Genomic DNA, 18827 nt, shown 5'->3' with positions numbered 1-18827 from the left:
AGCTTGTCTGAAGTACAACTTTGGTACCCTCTCCATCTGAGATACGGGCAACATGCCTCCACAAGGAGAAACGGCAAGTCCAAATTTTGCACAGGATTGTGTTGGGGGAGGCACCTGAAATGTGACATTGGGTGCTTCCCATCTGCAACACCTTCATCTCCAAAGGTGCTCATGCTAGCCAGGTTTCAGGGGCTGGACTGAGGAGGAATGGTGGGAGCCGCCTGCCCACTCTCCGCACCTTCCAGAGAAGAGGAGGACAGTATAGATTTAGAACAGTGGTTTGCAGAAGGGCATAGTTCAGAGGAAGCAGAGGGGGAAAGCTGGGAAATATTGGGGGAGCATCAGGAAGAAGAAGCTCCGGGGGAGAGACAGCTAACAGACTCAGTGTCTCTTGAAAACATTCCTAATCCCCCCTCTCCCACAACCAGGCGTGCCGTGAGAGTAGTAGATCAGAAATCTCAGAGGCAGAAAGCACAGAGGCAGGGCTGGCGTAGAATAGGAGTGACTGAGGGGGTGGGACTTTACTTGGAGCAACACCATTATCTAAGAGAGACCACATTCCTTTGTGTCTCTCTGTGAATATTGAATAAACTACTTGGTAAGAACTCTTCTTGTTTTTTCTGCTTCTTGAGGGATAGGATTCCCTGAAGGCTTGACACCAGGTTCAAATGTTTGGGAAAGTGCCCCATGCAGGCATCACTGAACATTGCCACTTCAGAATACAGGCATTTCATAGAACCATAGAATTGGAAGGGATCCCAAGGGACATCTAGCCCAACCCCCCGCAATGCAGGAATCTTTCCCCCAATGTGAGGCTCGAGCTCACACCTTGATATCAAGTCTCACGCTCTACCGACAGGGCTAATTTGTGTGGGAGGGCGTGGGAAATTTTGGAACAAGAAGGTGACAGATTGAAACTGCAGAGTTTTGAAAAATTAAAAGACAAAGTGCGAGATTGGCTTCATTATTATCAAATAAGAGAGGCCTATAATTTGGACAAAAAAATTGGCTTCCAGGTGGAGAAATCAAAATTGGAAACAGAACTGTTAGAACCAAAAACTAAGATTTTGTCAAAGATGTATAACTTGCTGTTGAAATGGAACACGCAGGATGAAACGGTTAAATCAGCAATGATTAAATGGGCGCAGGATTTAGGTCATAACATTATGTTTGCTGACTGGGAGCAGTTGTGGACCACCGGTATGAAGTTTACGGCATGTATTGCCTTAAAAGAGAATATTATGAAAATGATTTATAGGTGGTACATGACCCCAGTTAAGCTTGCAAAAATTTATCACCTGCCTGACAACAAGTGTTGGAAATGTAAAGAAGCTGAGGGAACATTCTTTCACCTTTGGTGGACATGCCCAAGGGTCAAGGCTTACTGGGAAATGATATATAATGAACTCAAGAAGGTATTTAAAATTACCTTTCCTAAGAAACCAGAGGCCTTTCTTTTGGGCATAGTTGGCCAATGGGTGCCAAAGAAAGATAGAACATTTTTTATGTATGCAACAACAGCAGCAAGAATACTTCTTGCCAAGTACTGGAAGACACAAGATCTACCCACCGTGGAGGAATGGCAGACGCAAGTGATCGACTACATGGAGATGGCTGAAATGACTGGCAGAATCCGTGATCAGGGAGAAGATTTGATTGAACAGGATTGGAAAAAGTTTAAGGACTATTTACAAAAATATTGTAAAATCTTTGAGTGTTAATATGATGTGGGAAGTGAAGGTAACAGGGTTTGGGTGACCTGGTTAAATGTGAATTAAAAGAAGAATGTTAAAAAGGATAGGGGGTTATGAACAGAACATTACTATGTCATAGTATACAAGATGAGGTATGGATTAAAATAATGGAAAATCAGGACATAATAATTAGAAGAATATAAAATTAAGTATGGTTTAAATAAGGTTTTGAATTTGCTGAATTGGATTGGAATAAAGAGGAACACAAAAAAGGGGGATGTGAGGAGGTCAAGACAGAGGGGTATGGAACTTTATAAATTTAAGAAAAAGGGTTTTTCTTTTTTCTCTTTTTCTTTTTTTTATCTGCTATATATTTTTGTTTTTCTGTTGTATTTGTTTTTTATATGAACCTTATGTATGGAAATGATACATTTTGAAATGATGAATCTTTTGTTTTGTAAAATCTTAATAAACATTTATTTAAAAAAAAAAAAATTGTGTGGGAGGGCGGAGGTGCTCCATGTTGAAGGGAAATCCTCAGACCCACACACAGAATAACACCCCTGTGCATAGAAAGGTATGGGTCATCCGGGAGAAGTTATGAGTGCCCTTCTCCTGAAAGGGGCTAGCTGTCCAAATGCAATGTTTTCTTGGTAACTGGAGCGGATATTCAAACATGATCCTCCCTTTGCTACGCTGGTAGTTTCTGATGAACCGCAATACCTCAGAATTGCCTCTGAGACAGCCAAGTATTTTGATGCAGAAGCTTTGGCTGGAAGTTGCTGGTTGCTACTGCGCCTTTGCGTGTGCACTGCCTTGTTGCAAATGGATTCTGGGAGTGAACCACGAAGCGGCTGCAATGTACAGCTGGGGTCTTGCTTTTTGGTGTGGCAAGTCAGCACAACTTCTAGGTCTTTAGATGGAGGACAGAAGACCCCTGCATTCCCTGCCAGTTTATCTTGCTTATCAGGGCCTGGCTCCAATCAGTTGGCTTTGACTCCCTCCCCATCAAACTTTGCAAATTGCCATGACAACACGGCATTGTCCCTGTTGCTGCGGTAGCCCTGTAAATGATAGCTGTGGCTAGCAGGAAGATATCGATGTCGCAGCAGGGGAGCTGCGTGGCATGAAGCTGGGAGGAGAGGATCAAGCCCCAGGCAGGCAGGACGACAATGGCATCTCCCAGGGAGCAACAGGTGGCAGGCAGGAGGGATGAAAGGTGGGCAGGGAGAGGATGGTGCTGCTGCATTGTCACTTCGCCGAGATGGTTTTTGGAGGCAAGTCTGTAAAAAGGCCCCCAGAATGCACATATTGGAAGAGGAGGTTCTGCAACCGCAAAACTGCAATCCTAGTCAGGTTCAGAACTACTCGTGCAAATTAATACACCGGTCAAAAACTGCAATTATGAGCCCAAATAAATCAGGACAGAGAAAAGACAGTCCCCCTTCATACAGCTCAGAGTGAAACTCACTCCCACAGGAGGCAGTGGTGATCACCAAATTCCTGATGGTTATGCTCTGCCTCCGAGTTTGCCCAGTAGCAGATGATCAGCCAGTGCAGATCCCACGGACAAAGTGTTCTATGTTGGCAGTGGCTTCCTCTTACAAACAGCCTAGGGGCTGGCTCTGCACAAGCTGCAGCCTCTGGACCAACCTTGAGGGGAGCTGCATCGTGGGAAGTAATAGTACCACTCTATTCTGCCTTGGTCAGACCACACCTGGAATGCTGTGTCCAGTTCTGGGCACCACAATTTAAGAAGGATATTGACAAGCTGGAACAGAGCTTGCACAGGAGGGCACCCAAGATGATAAAAGGTCTGGAAACTAAGCCTTACGAGGAGTGCTTGAAGGAACTGGGTATGTTTAGCTTGGAAAAAAGGAGCCTGAGAGGAGATATGATAGCCATCTTCAAATATCTTAAGGTCTGTCACATGGAAGATGGAGCAAGCTTGTTTTCTCCTGCTCTGGAGGGTAGGACCAGAACCAATGGCTTCAAGTTACAAGAAAGGAGATTCCGACTAAACATCAGGAAGAACTTTCTGACAGTCAAGAGGTGGTGGGCTCTCCTTCCTTGGATATTTTGAAGCAGAGGTCGGTTGGCCACTTGTCCTGGAAGCTTTAGCTGAGATTTGTGCACTGAAAGGGGTTGGACTAAATGACCTCCTTCCAGCTCTATCATTTTACGATTCTGTGATTCCACATAGCAGGATAAGTGGCCACAGACATTTCCAGAGTCCCTCCAAAGAGGTGTCTGCAGCTGAGGGGACCAAGAGCCCAGCAAGTAATGGAGAAAATGTGTATACGGAAATCGTGTTTGCTCAACGTGTACGATGGATGGAGGCAGTGCCTGAGGGTGCAAAAACCTGCTGGAGCTTCATCCATGTGAAAACAAAAGCAAAACAAACAAACAAACTTGAGAGGGATTTGAAAAGACTGCTGCGTTACTGACAGTGATTGGATTAGTAAACGTTTCTGGCCCAGTTATGTTTCCAGTTCAGCCTCGGCCCTGAATGCTCTGATTTTGTTATCGTTTTGGCCAAATTATCTTGGTAACTATTCCACCGACTCACTAAATCGATACGTGTAGGAAAATAGCCTATTACATCAGCTGCCTTGGAAGAGGCGTCAGGAGAAGTCGGAGGATCTAAATTTGTCACCATGAAAGAGGCCTTCAATTAAATAATCGATGAAAACACTCAATTGTAGATGTGCAACGCTTATTATTTGCCTGCATTATGTGAGCACTGCAGAGGCAGAGACAGGCACGAGGAACTCAACAAAGCCAATAAAAAAGGGAGGCTTGGCTGTGCTTGTCTGGCTTCTGCAGCAGAGGTGGAGACTTGGAGACTCACTCTGTGCCCTCCCCTGCCCATCGTTCAGCAGAATTTCTGTTCCAATTGGACGCGGAATTGGCAGGTTCCGGAATGAGAAGAATGGCATCTATTTAATGCAATGGTGGGAAATCTCCCAACAATTACTTAATCAGGCCTGTTGGATCTCCCCATTTCGCCTGCGAGTCACTATATCAGGTAGCTGACAGGTGGGCAAACCTGCCTGCTGAGGGTGGGGGAAAGAAGGATTTCACCCACTTCTTACAACCCCTCCCAACATCCGTGACAGATGGCCATCCGACCATTGCTTAAGAACCTCCAAGGAAGGAGAGTCCATCACCTCCCGAGGAAGACTGTTCCACTATTAAACAGCTCTTACTGTCAGTAGTAGTAGAGGTCCTACCCTCTGGAGCAGAAGAAATAGTAATAGTAGTAGTAGTAGTAGTAGTAGTAGTAGTAGTAGTAGTAGTAGAAGAAGAAGAATTAATAATGTTATTTATACCCCACCCATCTGGCTGGCTTTCCATCTTGTTTCCCCAGCCACTCAAGGCAGCTTACAGCACATAAAAAAATGTAAAACATTAGACATCAAAAATTTCCTGAAACCAGCTTGCTCCACTCTTCATGTAATAACTCCTCAGATAGTTGAATATGGCTATCATGCCACCTCAGTCTCCTCTTTTCCAGGATAAATATACCCAAGTACAGTGGCACCTCAGGCTACAAACCCAGAAGTAATACCTTGGGTTAAGAACTTCGCCCAAGGTTGAGAAGAGAAATCGCACGCTGGCAGCAGGTTAAGAACAGTTTCAGGTTAAGAACAGACCTCCAAAATGAATTAAGTTCGTAACCAGAGGTACCACTGTATCTATTTGTTAGTCTTTAAGGTGCCAGAAGACTATATTTTTTGCTGCAAAAGACCAACACAGAGGCTACTCCTCTGGAAAGACATTCATGAGGATCTGCCTCGCCTCTCTCTTACCAGCTGATTCCACCAAAGCCAAGCTCTTCATTTTGGTTCCATGCAGCACATCCTGAAGATCACGGTAGCGGCAGTTCAGGGTTATGTAGCGCACGTCGCGCACCATGATGTCCTCCACGCGCACATTGTACTTCCTGCAATACACAAGAGGCGCTGAAGGAAGCCTGACCCATCTCTGCACTTCTCTCTGCCACAGAGTCTCCCAGCTCACTAAGCCCTGTTGCCTCTTCAGCTCCCAACACCTCCTCCTCCTCCCAGGCTTCTCCCTCTGACCGCTCACCGTCAACCCTCTACCACTCCCCGGGCTCTGAGCCTTCTTCCTCTGGGGGTTCCCCAGCTGGTTCCTCCCACAGTTCCTCTGCGTCCAACCCGTCCCTGACAGCCACCAGGCCAACACACAGAGGCACACTTACTCCTGATGTCCCCAACCCAGCTCTGGCAAGTAGGGCAACTTCTTGATGCGGATGATGCTGTCGTAAAGAGAGGGCTGTAAGCTCTGGGCCACGGCATTGGCCAGGATCACTGCGATCATGACCGGCAGGATGTGGGAGATCTGGCCTGTCAGCTCAAAGACGATGACCGCTGTGGACACGGTGTGAGTGACGGCTCCAGACAACGCAGCTGCACCTGGAGGGGGTTAAGCACGGGAGTGAGCTGTGTGAAGGGCACCGTCGGCTCAGGTCCTTCGAAAACTGTCACGGATTAGGCAGAGGAGGAGGAGGAATGGTGGAGGCCGCCTCCCCGCATCCTGACCCTTCCAGGGAGGAGAAAGAGGAAGACAGTATGGATTTACAACAGGGGTTTTCGGGAGGTCCCAGCTCAAAGGCAGATGAGGGGGAAAGTTGGGAAATAATGGGAGAGGAGGAGGCAGAACCGGAGCAGAAGCTGGCTGACACAGTGTCTTTAGAAAGCATTTCAGACCCCCATCTCCCAGAACCTGGCGAGCCTTACAAGTAGGAGAGCAAAGAGCTCAAAGACAGAGGGCATGGAGCAGCACCCGTAGAGGAGACGAATGAGGAAGTGGGAGAGACGGGGTGGAGATTTGCTCGGGACAACGACACTACCCAAGAGGCTGGGTTCTATAGCCTCTCTCTGTAACACTGAAATAAACTTTCCCTTGTCTTTATACTTTCCTGGGCAACCAGCTGGGAGCCACTGACAGCATCCTGACAGAAACGCGGGGAGGTCTTAGAGCAAGCAGGGGAGAGAGGCAAGTAAGAGCCTGAGAAAGCACCCAGCCACCCCAAAAGACCAGGCAGGAGTAGGCTAAGTCGGATGCAGTATGCCAAGCCCAGCCCAGCTCTCACCATGTCTCTTGGGAGCCTAGAGGCACCCCCAGCGGAAATGCCACACCTCAAGGCCTCATGCATTCTAGGAGGGAAAGGGAGGAAATGCTTTTTGGAGACCGACGCCCTCCCTCTCTTCTGGGGCCACATGTCAGGGATGGGTGGGGCCAAGGGCAAACATGGGCAGGGCAACCCATGCAAATTTGGCCTTGGCAAAATTTCGGACCACCCATCTCCCAGAACCTGGCGAGCCTTAAAAGTAGGAGAACAAAGAGCTCAAAGACAGAGGGCACGTAGCAAGCTACTTTACACCCCCCCTCTGTTCTTAACCCAGGCAACCAATATGAATTATTAGAGCTTCAGCTGGGAGGGGGGACGCTCTAGGAAAGAGTGAAGCAGGGCTGATGGAGGGCATGGTTTGCGGAGAGGCTTGAGCGACTGAGGGCCCTGGAGGGCCACATCTGGCCCCTGCGTCTGAGCTTCCACACACTCTGCTCAAAGGCCCCACTCCCAACCTCTGGACTGCTGCAGTTTGTGGAAAGGTCCATGGTGACAGAAGGAGAGGCAGAGGCGTGGGCTGCATTCACATTATACACAAATTATACCAGGCACAGGCAAACTCGGCCCTCCAGATGTTTTGGGACTACAACTCCCATCATCCCTAGCTAACAGGACCAGTAGTCAGGGATGATGGGAGTTGTAGTCCCAAAACATCATAGAATCATAGAATCATAGAGTTGGAAGAGACCACAAGGGCCATCAAGTCCAACCCCCTGCCAAGCAGGAAACACCATCAGAGCACTCCTGACATATGGTTGTCAAGCCTCTGCTTAAAGACCTCCAAAGAAGGAGACTCCACCACACTCCTTGGCAGCAAATTCCACTGTCAAACAGCTCTTACTGTCAGGAAGTTCTTCCTAATGTTTAGGTGGAATCTTCTTTCTTGTAGTTTGGATCCATTGCTCCGTGTCTGCTTCTCTGGAGCAGCAGAAAACAACCTTTCTCCCTCCTCTATGTGACATCCTTTTATATATTTGAACATGGCTATCGTATCACCCCTTAACCTCCTCTTCTCCAGGCTAAACATGCCCAGCTCCCTTAGCCGTTCCTCATAAGGCATCGTTTCCAGACCTTTGACCATTTTGGTTGACCTCCTCTGGACACGTTCCAGTTTCTCATCAGGAGGGCCGAGTTTGCCTGTGCCTGCATTATACTATGATGATGCCGCCTTAAACAGTCATGATGTCTCCCAAAGGATTCTGGGAGTGGTAGTTCTGCTAAGGGCGCTGAGAGTTGTCAGGAGAGCCGTCTTCCCCCTCACAGAGCTATCATTCCCAGAGTAGCTTAACAATCCTTCCTTCTTCACCAGGAGGTGCCCAGGCCCTAACCACTATGTCACCCTGTTCTTGGCAGAGGTGGTGGTAGAGGAAGGGACCCGAAGCAATGTTTCAGCTCCTATCACTCTCAAAGGCTCCTGTGCCAAAGAGGTCATGGGACAGTCAAATGGAGTGTCAAAATTCACATTGGATAAGGCTATCAGTAGCTCTCAGCTGCGACTGGCATAATAATAATAATAATAATAATAATAATAATAATAATAATAATAATAAATTTATTTATATCCCGCCCTCCCCAGATGAAGCCGGGTTCAGAGCGGCTAACAACAGTAAAAACAACACAGTTTACATAAAATCACAATCAGTTAATTGAAATACATTCTAAAATCAATTCAATTCTAAAATCAATTCAGAATCAAATTAATGGCAACCACTGGGCTAGAGTTCTATGAGGATTACAGAAGGAGACATGCACTGTCTCCAAGATCAGAAGCAGTGCAGCTCTGAACACCACTTGCTAGGGAACCAAAAACAGCCAGAGAGGGCTATTCCTCTCAAGCCCTCCTTGTGGGCTGCCCCTAAGGTTGGCCAACGTGGGAAAAGAAGGTGGACTTTGGTCTGATCCATCTGGGCTCCTGTCACCGCGCCCTGACCCTCTTTCGACGAGGGAGTGCCCACCCCACCTGAACATCTCAGCTTTTGGAAATGGTACAAGAGAAGCTGCCTCTTACCCACCACTGCGTAGCCGCCGGGAACAATGCGGTAGATGTTGCTGTCGGTGTGGATGCCGTCCGGGAACCATGCCGCCATGCTCTCGCCCACCAGCCGCCCAAAGGCCGCACCTGCCCAGAGAGACAGGGGCAGAGTCCAAAGGTGGATTTGGGTAGGTATGGTTGGAAGAAGAGCAGAGGAACACTCTGAACCCACCCAGACTCTGCAATCATCATCTGAGGCCTATCTTTGCATGCCTCCTCCGTGTCAGGTCCAGAGAGTGGCAGCACAAGAAAGGGCCTCCTCCCCCAAAAAAACCCACCCCCAGGGTCCTTTTGTTGGGGATAATTCAGACTGAAATCCCCAGGTGTCAGAAAATTTATGTATGCAACAACTGCGGCCCCTGTTTCGTTAGTCCAAAAATTGAAAATGAGCAAGATCCCAACTAAAAAAGAATGGCAGAACATGCACAACTTGCAGACTTAACATAGAATAAGAGAACAAGAAGAACATAAGTTTAAAGACGATTGGAAAACGTTTAATGAATATACGGGAAATAATTGTGTGCAAGCTGAAAACACTGGCAGAATTAAGATAAATTCAACGGCGTAAATTCATTTTGCATATCTTATATCCCTGCATATTTTGCAAAAACTGTATGAATCGGTTTTCCATTATTACATCCAATAATGGAAAACCGATTCATATAGTTTTTGTAAACTGTGCAGGGATATAAGATATGCAAAATGAACCATGGAAAGAGAAGAGGGGAAGTCAGTGATATCTTAAGTAAGTAAAATGTTTATCTGAAATTGTAAAACAGAAAATTTAATAAAAATCATATTGAAAAAAAGAAAAAGAAAGAAAGGGCCTTTTCTGCAGTGGCTCCCCATTTGGGGAACAGTCTCCCCAAGGAGGTTTGGCGGGCGCCTTAATTGCACACCTTTAAGTGCCAGGCAAAAATATTCCTCTTTAACCAGGCCTTTGGCTGATTAATCTTCTACGCTACGGCCTTTTAAATGTGTTTGTGCGGGGGGCGGGTATTGTGACGTGGCTTCTGGTTAAACTATTTATTTGCACTTTTATCTTGTGAACTGCACAAGATCCTGAGATCTTTTGGCAGAAGGCGGTATATAAATATAATATGTATAGAAAACAATAAAAAATGTGCAAAAATCCAGGCACCAAGAGGCCACAGGCAACTTGAGTTCTTGCAGAAGTTACGATGCCCATGTCCCTGCCAGCAAATCTTCCTGGCTCTTTAAGTTTGGCCCCCCAATTTTTTTTAAAGTAAAATAAAACCCCATATGTGGTTTGTTTGTTTTTTTAACCCACAGAGGAGATGGCAACAGGGGGATATAGGGCTTGGGACCAGGACAAACAAGAGTAGAAACGGCTATTCAGCATGCACAAAGGAATTATGGGTAATCTTGTCACCACAAATAGCTTTAGTCAAAAGTGGTCACTAGGGTGGGTGAATATTTGTCAATTTTGGTTACTCTCAGTCTATCAGTTTTCCAAACTTAGGAAACTCAGTTTGCCTATTTTTTTGTTTAAACAAAGTTCATATAAAAATTTGCATGCATTGACTATATGTAATTTTGTGCCATTTATCCCAACATATGGAATTTTGTGTGCAAAATGTGAATCATTTTCACCGCTATATGCACCTTTCACACGCAAACATTGGTTGCAGAACTGCAACTTCTGAAGGACGGCTGCGTTTCAGTTTTCAGCTTATTGGTCTGGCAAGTGTGAATTAGGCTGGGTCACTTTTAAAATGCAAATGGCATGAATTTCTGCCCCGTTCCCATTGGCCACCAAGGGAGGCTGCTTGATCCTCTTCTGGGAAGAGTTAAGGGCCATTGCACAGAAGCACAGAGAAAGTTCCGGGGTCTCCTACTCACCAATGACAAAGACAGGCATGAAGGCTCCACAGGGCACTGGGATGGTAGTGGCCAAGGCTGACATCCAGAACTGGGGAGAGGACAAAGAGACAGGTGCCCGTTATCAGGAGGGGAGAACCAGGAATGCCCTAGTGACCTCTTTGTGCTGAAGCGCTGTGGGAGGGGGAGAGAAGAGAGGAGAAGGGCCCAAACCCCAGGACAGAAAAAGAGACTGAAGATTACAATTCCCACAACAGGCAGGAAAACCTCTGCAATTTTCAAACAGTCCCTGTTGGGGGAAGTTTGGGAACCAGCAAACGAGACCCGAGTGCCTGGGGACTAATCTGCAGCAGCGTGGTTGAAAGAACCAGCTGCAGTCTGAAATGGAGAAGTCCTCAGAATTCCCTACTGGTTGGTTTTATCTGCAAAGGGAGAAGATGCTGTTTTGACTCCAGCACTTAAGCAATCAGCTAGTACAGGGGGAAGGGAGAGAGGAAGGAGAGGAGAGGGTGGGCAGGAAACGGAAGATATGCTTGCATTTTCAAGACCCCTCAGCAGCGTCTCGTGTACCACAGCCCTGAAGACCCAGGGGCAACTGTTGGGTGACTCAGCCCAGCTGAGTCCTGGGAAGGTAACCAGCAAAGCTCTTGTTCATGGATGTTGCGGACAGCGTGGTCCTGAGAAAAGCCCTGCTGGATCAGGCCAATGGCCCATCTAGTCCAGCATCCTGTTCTCTCAGTGGCCATCCATATTCTCCAATGGGAAGCCTTCGAGCAGGACCTAAGCAGCTCTCGCCATGTACTGCTTGCGATTCCCTGCAGCTGGCAACAGCTTCAGTGGCACAATGGGTCAAGCGCACCTTGTAGTTGAGCAGAAGGTTGGCGGTTCGATCCCAGCCAGGGATGGCTGTAGGGGCAGGATTCCTGAATTGCTGGAGGTTGGACTGGATGGCCCTTGGGGGTCCCTTTCCACTCTACAATCATATGATTCGACCGGAAGAAAGGGGCGACGGGAAAGGGCGACGCACCTTCATGAGGATGAAGACCACCAGGGTGACGAAGACGTTGGAGCGTGGGTGCTTCCAGGCCTCGGAGGGGCCCACGTACTCAAACTCTTCAGCCAGGCCCTGCTTGGCCCACGTGCGGTTATCAAACAGGGTCACGAGTGTCTCCTTCTGTGTGAGCTGAGAGGCGAAAAAGAGGAAGAAATCAGGGGGCGAGAAGGGAGCCATGCCTGCCCGCAAGAGTAAGCTCTGGCCATGTGTTTACAGAACTGAATAGGATAACACCACAGTCTTCCTTAGGGACAGAGGTAATGTTGTAGCAGTTGTGTGAAACGAAGTGACACCGGGCGAACGGTGGCATGTACCGTACTTCTCCATGTACAGTGGTACCTCCAGTTGCGAACAGGATGTGTTCTGGAGTTCCAGTCAAATCCTGAGGTTTCCGCAGCCAGAGGTGCCTGTTCTGCCCATGCACACGGCGCAACACGAGTGCTTCTGAGCATGCGACCAAACCCAGAAAAAATACTTCCGGGTTTGACGTTTTCGCAACCCCAAGTTTACGTTACCCAAGGGTAATGTAAGCCGAGGTTCTACTGTATAAGACTGTCTTTTTAAATTAAAAAATTATGTTCAAAATTAGGTGTCGTCTTATACATCGTGGGGCCGTGGGAGTGGCTGCTGCCGCGAGTTGGAGATTGTTATTGGTGGCTGCGGCAAGGGCTGTTGTTGATTCGCTGTCGCTGCAGCAATTGGGCGGGCTATTTGCTGCTTTATTTGGCGATGAGACAGAGGAGTCTGGTGGGTGAGTGCTTTTTGGCATCTCCCCTGAAAAAAAGCTCAAGAACTCTGCCCCCCCCCAACAACTTCGGGGAATCTCCACCTCCCATTTTCTTAATTTTGAGTCCCCCAAAATAGGGGGCGTGTTATACACGGGGGTGTATTATACACAGAAAAGTACGGTATGTTGAGTGGCTTGAAATCTTACCTTATACTGCCCGGTACTTCTCCCTGGTTTTATTTATGTTACGTTATGCTTATGGATACGATTTATGTATTTTGCCACCCACATCATTTGATGCAGAGGTTTATTCTATCCCCCTCCCTGGTACTTATTAAACTATCTTACAGATAGTTAAGTGGCCTGTAAGTGGATCATAGCAATAAATAAACAGGGTACCTTCAGCCCAGAATTGCAAGTTACTCTTCTTAGGTGAGTCAAGGGAAGGGGAGAGACCATTATTATTATTTTTTATGGCTATATATTTATTATTGATGCTACATGAAGTGTTCTTAATGCTGTACACTACCCTGGGATCTCTTGATAAATGTGGTATATACAATTAACAAATACTACTACTACTACTACTAATAATAATGTTCAAGAGCTACAAATTACCTGCCCAGCCATGAACTGCCCAAAGCCAGGTGGGAAGGTCAGTGTTGCTATGAGAAGCGTGACAAGAGCAGGGAACAGCAGGCGCCTGGAAGGTCACAGACAGCAGTGGTTAAAAAAAGAGAGTGGCCCCACTGCACGTCCCCCCAACAGAGGCAGCGTGGTGTAGTGGTTAGAGCATTGGACTATGGCCGGGTTCAAATCCCCACTCGGCCACAAAGTTCTCCCTGGGTGTGACCTTGGGCCAGTCACTGCCTCTCAGCCAACACTACCTCACAGGGTTGTTGTGAGCCTAAAATGAGGAGCGGGAGAACCAAGAACGCCACCTTGAGCTCCTTGGGAGGAAAAGGCGGGATGTAAATGTGACAGGTGATAATAATAAACAGACAAACAGCGGGCACAACTATGCTCCCCAAGGCTGGGAAGCAGCTGCCCCTTGGCGGATTAGCAGGCTTCCGTCTTAAGGACCAGGGGAGGTCAGTATTCTGCGACTGTTCGTGCATAGAAAGTGGATTCAGGCACTTGCGAGTGGGGGGAGAGGCAGGAAAGGGACCCCCCGCCCGAGCCACAATTTCCCCACAGCTGGGTGGAAGCGGTATTAGAACAGTGTACTCTCTGCAGCATTTCATACAGGGCTGCATCCACCACTTGAAATAAAATGCGCCCAACACTCACCCACATAGGAACCTCCCTAGTTTATCAGACTACTTCTGAGCCAGGGTCCCCCAGAGGTTTTGGGCTAGAATTCCCATAAGCACCAGCCAGCACGATGGAAATTGTAGTCCAAAACATGCAAATATCAACTCAGAAGTAGGTACGAAAAGGGCCTCAGACCTCCATCTCCAGCCTGACCCCAAATGTTACACAGCTGGACTAAGCCACCCTTGGGCCTCCATTGCCCTCTCTGGGGCCCCACTCATGCTCAGGACAAGGCACCCATGTGTCCAGCGGCCACCGTGTCTTACTTTTTCATGAGGAACCGGTTAATGGCCTTCTGCTTGCGCATGAACTGGACAATCTTCCGGTTGAAGTACACGAAGAGTGCCCCGCCAAAACCACTGGCGATCCTGAAGAGGAGAGAAGAAGAAGAGTTTGGACTTGATATCCCGCTTTATCACTACCCGAAGGAGTCTCAAAGCGGCTAACATTCTCCTTTCCCTTCCTCTCCCACAACAAACACTCTGTGAGGTGAATGGGGCTGAGAGACTTCACAGAAGTGTGACTGGCCCAAGGTCACCCAGCAGCTGCATGTGGAGGAGCGGGGAAGCGAACCCGGTTCACCAGATTATGAGTCTACCACTCTTAACCACTACACCGAAGGCCTCAGTGTGGGGAGGAGGGGTCCTGCCGGGAGGGAGGGAAGTGTGGGGTGGTGCCAGAGAAACCCTACGAGACTCACCCAATGACAGCAAAGGCCGGCAGCTCCTGCAGGTCGAAAGGGAAGTCCAGTCGGAAGCGGGTTTTGAAGAGAGCTGTGATGGTTTCTGAGGGAAAGAGAAGGGTTTGGGGCGACTAATCTCACATCTCTAGGACAAGAGGGGGGGGGGATGTGGCCGCTAGGCTTCTCTACCTGGCCCTAGGAACCCACAACGTTGGTTTTTTTTTGAAACAGCCATTATGGATTTTGTTACAAACGGATCTAGAACTGACAATGCTGGTCTTCCTCATGCATCACAATAAACCATGGTTTGCCTTACATCATGGTATATTTGCAAACGTGCCTTCTGCCTGCTGCCCAGCTCACACAAACTATACAATGGCTTGTTGTGTCAGATGAACCCAGACAATAGTTTGTCCCCCCCCCAAAAAAAAAACCCTAAACAAACCATGGCACGTTTGCGCTTGTCGTATTTCTGGCTCTACACTCACAGTTTGGATGAAACGAATAAAACGGTGGCCAGGGTTCAGATGACACAGCATGCTTTAGGTGGGGAGTAGGGGAGCCATGCCCACAATTAAACCATGGTTTAAGACAAACCATGGCTTCTCTCTTTTAATCCCCAATTATATTTTATTAAGTTTCAACATTTTTAACATATACAGTCAACACAATTCCATCTTTTCCCTTATTTTTTCCAATGAGTTTTCCCCCTGCTCCCCTTCTGGTGCACCCTATCTTCTATCTAGCAGATCATAACCACAATATTATAATCTAATTACTTCTGTTGCTCATAGCTCAAATTCTGCTCCTTAAATTGTCTGAAAAAGGCATACACTCTTCAGTAAAACACTCATCATTAGATTCTCTTAATTTTGCTGTCAATTTGCCACTTCTGCATAGTTTGCTAGAACTATGCAAAACAAACTATGGCTCCTCATGATGTGCAAGCCCGGACATTGTTGTATTTGATTGGATTTATCTTCTGACAGTTCTTGTTCTGTATTTTTAGAATGACAGTTTGCTGTCTTGATTTTAGGCAGGCAGGCAGGCATAAAACACTTATTATTTTTTTCTTTTTAATGCAAGCTGAATGAGTTATTCTGATTCCTGATTTTTGGGCTGCATAGATTCAAGAGTTCTGCAGAGGGGTCATCATGACTGGTCAAGAGAGATGTCCAGTTCTGCATGGACCCCAGCGCTCCCTTGTTCCAGCCCTGGCCTCACCACCAAAGTAGACAAGTTTGGAAGCAAGCACTGGAGATGTTCCTGTCTGGGAAGGAAGACAGGGGCCGTACCTTCATCCTTGTTCCACACAGCGAGAACCCGGAAGATGAAAGCACTGAAGGTAGCGGCAAAGAAGCCACGCCAATAGTTGCGGACGGCGAAGAAGGTTGACGTGACTTCGATGCTGAAGAGGACACCTGATGGACACAAAGAAGAGGGAAGAGTCTGGGAGCCACCAGAGGGTTCTAAACTCAATGCACACGAGGCCCCTAAACCACTACCAGGGTTATCCTCCTAGGACTGAGTTTGCCAAACTCATAGAGTTAGGGAATGCAGTACATGTCCAGCACTGAATGGAAAACAGAGGCTGCATCTACCTGGTGCTGGAAGCCTGGCACAACTACTGATCCAACGACAGGTCCAGTCCCAGCTCCCTCAAGTTGGGGATTACTGAGCTGGGAATAGACAAAGGCCGCAGCTGTGCTGTGGAAAATCTGGCAGATTTTGTGCACATGAACATGCATGAGAGTGCAAGCAAGGTGGCCCAAGGACAACTGATATGCAGCAATCAGGGGTGGTCAAGGATGAATCTTGGGCTAAGAAGAGGCAGCCCCCCGTTGTTCTAGTGGTCAGCATGGGGCACTATATATAATACCGCTTCCTGTCCCGTGCCTCCTCTCCCCTCAATAATCTCCATTTTTGAACCCTTGTCCCGCATTAGTGGGACCCCACCCAACCACACTCCCCCTTCCCTTGTCCTGCATCACCACGACTGTTGCTTGGAAGCAGGAGACCACAAAAATGGTGCCAGCCTGAGGGTGGAAGGAGATGTTACAAGAGACAGGAGTTAGCAGAACTCGGTCTCTCTTTCCATTGGCTTTCCGGGAACATGCCAATACAACCCAACGTGGGCTGTGTTCTTCCCTGCCTCTACTGCTAGAAGTCAGCAAAATGAAACAAGGGGGGAGAAAGTTGAGGTATGAGGGACTGAACCCTCATGCACAGCAGGAATTCTTTCATGGCACTAGAATCCCTCTTTCTGGAAAAAGCGCTTGATGGCAACTATTAATTTTGTTGTGTTAGAATCTGGAATTTGCTCCTGCAAGATGGAGTGGTGGACACCAGCTTTGATTGCTTCAAAAAAGAATTAGGGGAAAAAAACCTCATGTTCTTGGCCACAATATTGGAGACAGTATTTCCTCTGAATATTGGTTCCTTGGGAATGCAAGCGGGGAGAGGCCTCTTGTTCTCAGGTCCTCCTTGCTAGAGACATCCAGCTAGCTGCTGTGAAAAGAGTATGTTGGACGAGATGGCCCACTGGCCTGATTCAGGCTCTTCATGCAATGAGTGGCTGTGTGCCTTTGCAGATTTAACTACTGCTGTACAATGCCCTGCCTGGAAGCCTCTCTCTTTATTTGCGCTCACCAGCAAATTCAATCCCTTCCTTCCTGCAACTGCTGCGGATTGAATTCCTCTTAAAGAGAGAAGCAGGTTGGATGGAGGGCCACTTAGTCACTTAGAAGCTCCCTGCGGTGGGGCATTTCCCCCCCCCCCATCCGCTGGTTTCGCTTGGCTTTTGAACTTGTACCTCCGCACACGCCGACAGGAAACTCCCATTCATGTATGCAGCTGTTATCTGGGCAAATGAGAAAGGGCCTCCCCCCCCCTTATTTCTTTTGGGAAAGCTGGCAGAAAGGGAAAGACACACACAGATACACAGACCAAGCCTTTGCTCACAACAGAAACCAACACGGAAAGGGACACAGACACCAGGCACCAACCTAGAAGAGCAAAAGCAGCGGCGAAGAGGATGCACAGGAAGGACTGCCTGGGAGGAGCCCGCAGCAAAAGGGGGGAAGGAGGAAACGAAGTTATGCCTGCAGTTTGAGAGAGGGTTTGCCCCGACCCCAAACCCCACCCAAGGCTCACATCAGCTGCACGGTGCACTGAGTAATTGCACTTATTATTATCCAAGGAGCGCAGGGTACTATACAACAGCTCTCCCTCGCCTCCCTCTTTATATCCTCAGAACAACCCTGTGAGGTGGACCGGGCCTAGAGAGATGGGGACTGGCCCAGGGTCAGCCAGTGAGACTCGTGGCTGACCGCAGGTTTGAGCGCCGGTCTCCTGGGTCCAAGTCCAACTCTCTAAGCTCTGGCTCAGCATATAACCTGAAAACCCAAAATACTCAGGGATCAAATGATGGAGAACCCTTTACTCAGCCCAGTTAAGGAGGATACAAATTGCTCCTTTCCAATCCTTATGGTTCAGAGGGCTTGTTTTGAGGCTAGGCTCCCCAGCTCTCAATAATAATAATAATAATAACAATAATAATAATAATAATAACAATAATAATTTATTACTTATACCCTGCCCATCTGGCTGGGTTTCCCCAGCCACTCTGGGTGTTGCTTAGGCCCCAGACTCCATTTTTTGGCATTACTGAAGAAGAGACTGCACTTAAGTGCATGCAGAGTGCTATTTCTCTCAGTCCTTAAGCACAGCCAGCTCCCACATAACTAGGACTAGGGTGAAATAACTTTTAGGCTTCATTTCTGCACTGAGCAGAAGCAAAGACACATTTTGGGAGAGGGGCGTGACCCTGTGGACATTGTCTGCCAGGGTTCACCTCCCCAACCAGAGGGGGTCCAGCTGAGAAAGATGTCCCTACTCTTCTCTCTCTCCAGACCCTCTAAAGCAGACCCTTCCCAAACAGCTCCTACTCTTTGCTCCCTCTGTAGAGATATAGGAAGCAGGAGAGGTTGGTGGAGAATGTCAGCTGGGGGGCACTCCTTCCTCAGAAACGTATCCTCCCACGTATCCATTTGCAACTGGCCACAGCACTTAGGTAGCTGGAACTGAATGCTCTGGGCAGGAGCTCTCACAGGCTGGTGTTCATTGTGCCTGGTAGGGTGGGATACAAGGAGGCGAACAGTAGGTGGCGCCAGAGCCAATGACAGGCAGAGGAGCCAACTCAACACTGTCCTCCTCCCTGCTGTTCTATGAGGGTGACACTGAGACTGAGAAGGAAGCTGGCAGCCAGGCAATTAACCTGCATTTCACTGTGAAATTATCCTACCTATTTTTGTATGCGATATAG

General features: G+C 48.0%; 1 protein-coding gene across 2 annotated transcripts in view; it reads right to left on the bottom strand.

Moving 5' to 3' along the window:
• The window catches only part of CLCN2 (chloride voltage-gated channel 2), a 79681-nt gene that overhangs the window by 10032 nt on the left and 50822 nt on the right, over nucleotides 1-18827 (bottom strand). For both annotated transcript variants that reach the window (XM_053390698.1, XM_053390699.1), the window contains exons 8-16: nucleotides 15799-15924; nucleotides 14522-14606; nucleotides 14088-14189; nucleotides 13126-13210; nucleotides 11754-11909; nucleotides 10748-10817; nucleotides 8861-8971; nucleotides 5920-6133; nucleotides 5507-5640 (exon numbers count right to left, since the gene is read on the bottom strand). In XM_053390698.1, coding sequence (XP_053246673.1) covers nucleotides 5507-5640; nucleotides 5920-6133; nucleotides 8861-8971; nucleotides 10748-10817; nucleotides 11754-11909; nucleotides 13126-13210; nucleotides 14088-14189; nucleotides 14522-14606; nucleotides 15799-15924 — 1083 coding nt within the window. The remainder of the gene's footprint in view (nucleotides 1-5506; nucleotides 5641-5919; nucleotides 6134-8860; nucleotides 8972-10747; nucleotides 10818-11753; nucleotides 11910-13125; nucleotides 13211-14087; nucleotides 14190-14521; nucleotides 14607-15798; nucleotides 15925-18827) is intronic.

The sequence above is a fragment of the Podarcis raffonei genome, chromosome 5 (genome assembly GCF_027172205.1).
Source record: "Podarcis raffonei isolate rPodRaf1 chromosome 5, rPodRaf1.pri, whole genome shotgun sequence".
NCBI classification, from domain to species: Eukaryota; Metazoa; Chordata; class Lepidosauria; order Squamata; family Lacertidae; genus Podarcis; species Podarcis raffonei.
This window is presented reverse-complemented; position numbering and strand designations above follow the sequence as displayed.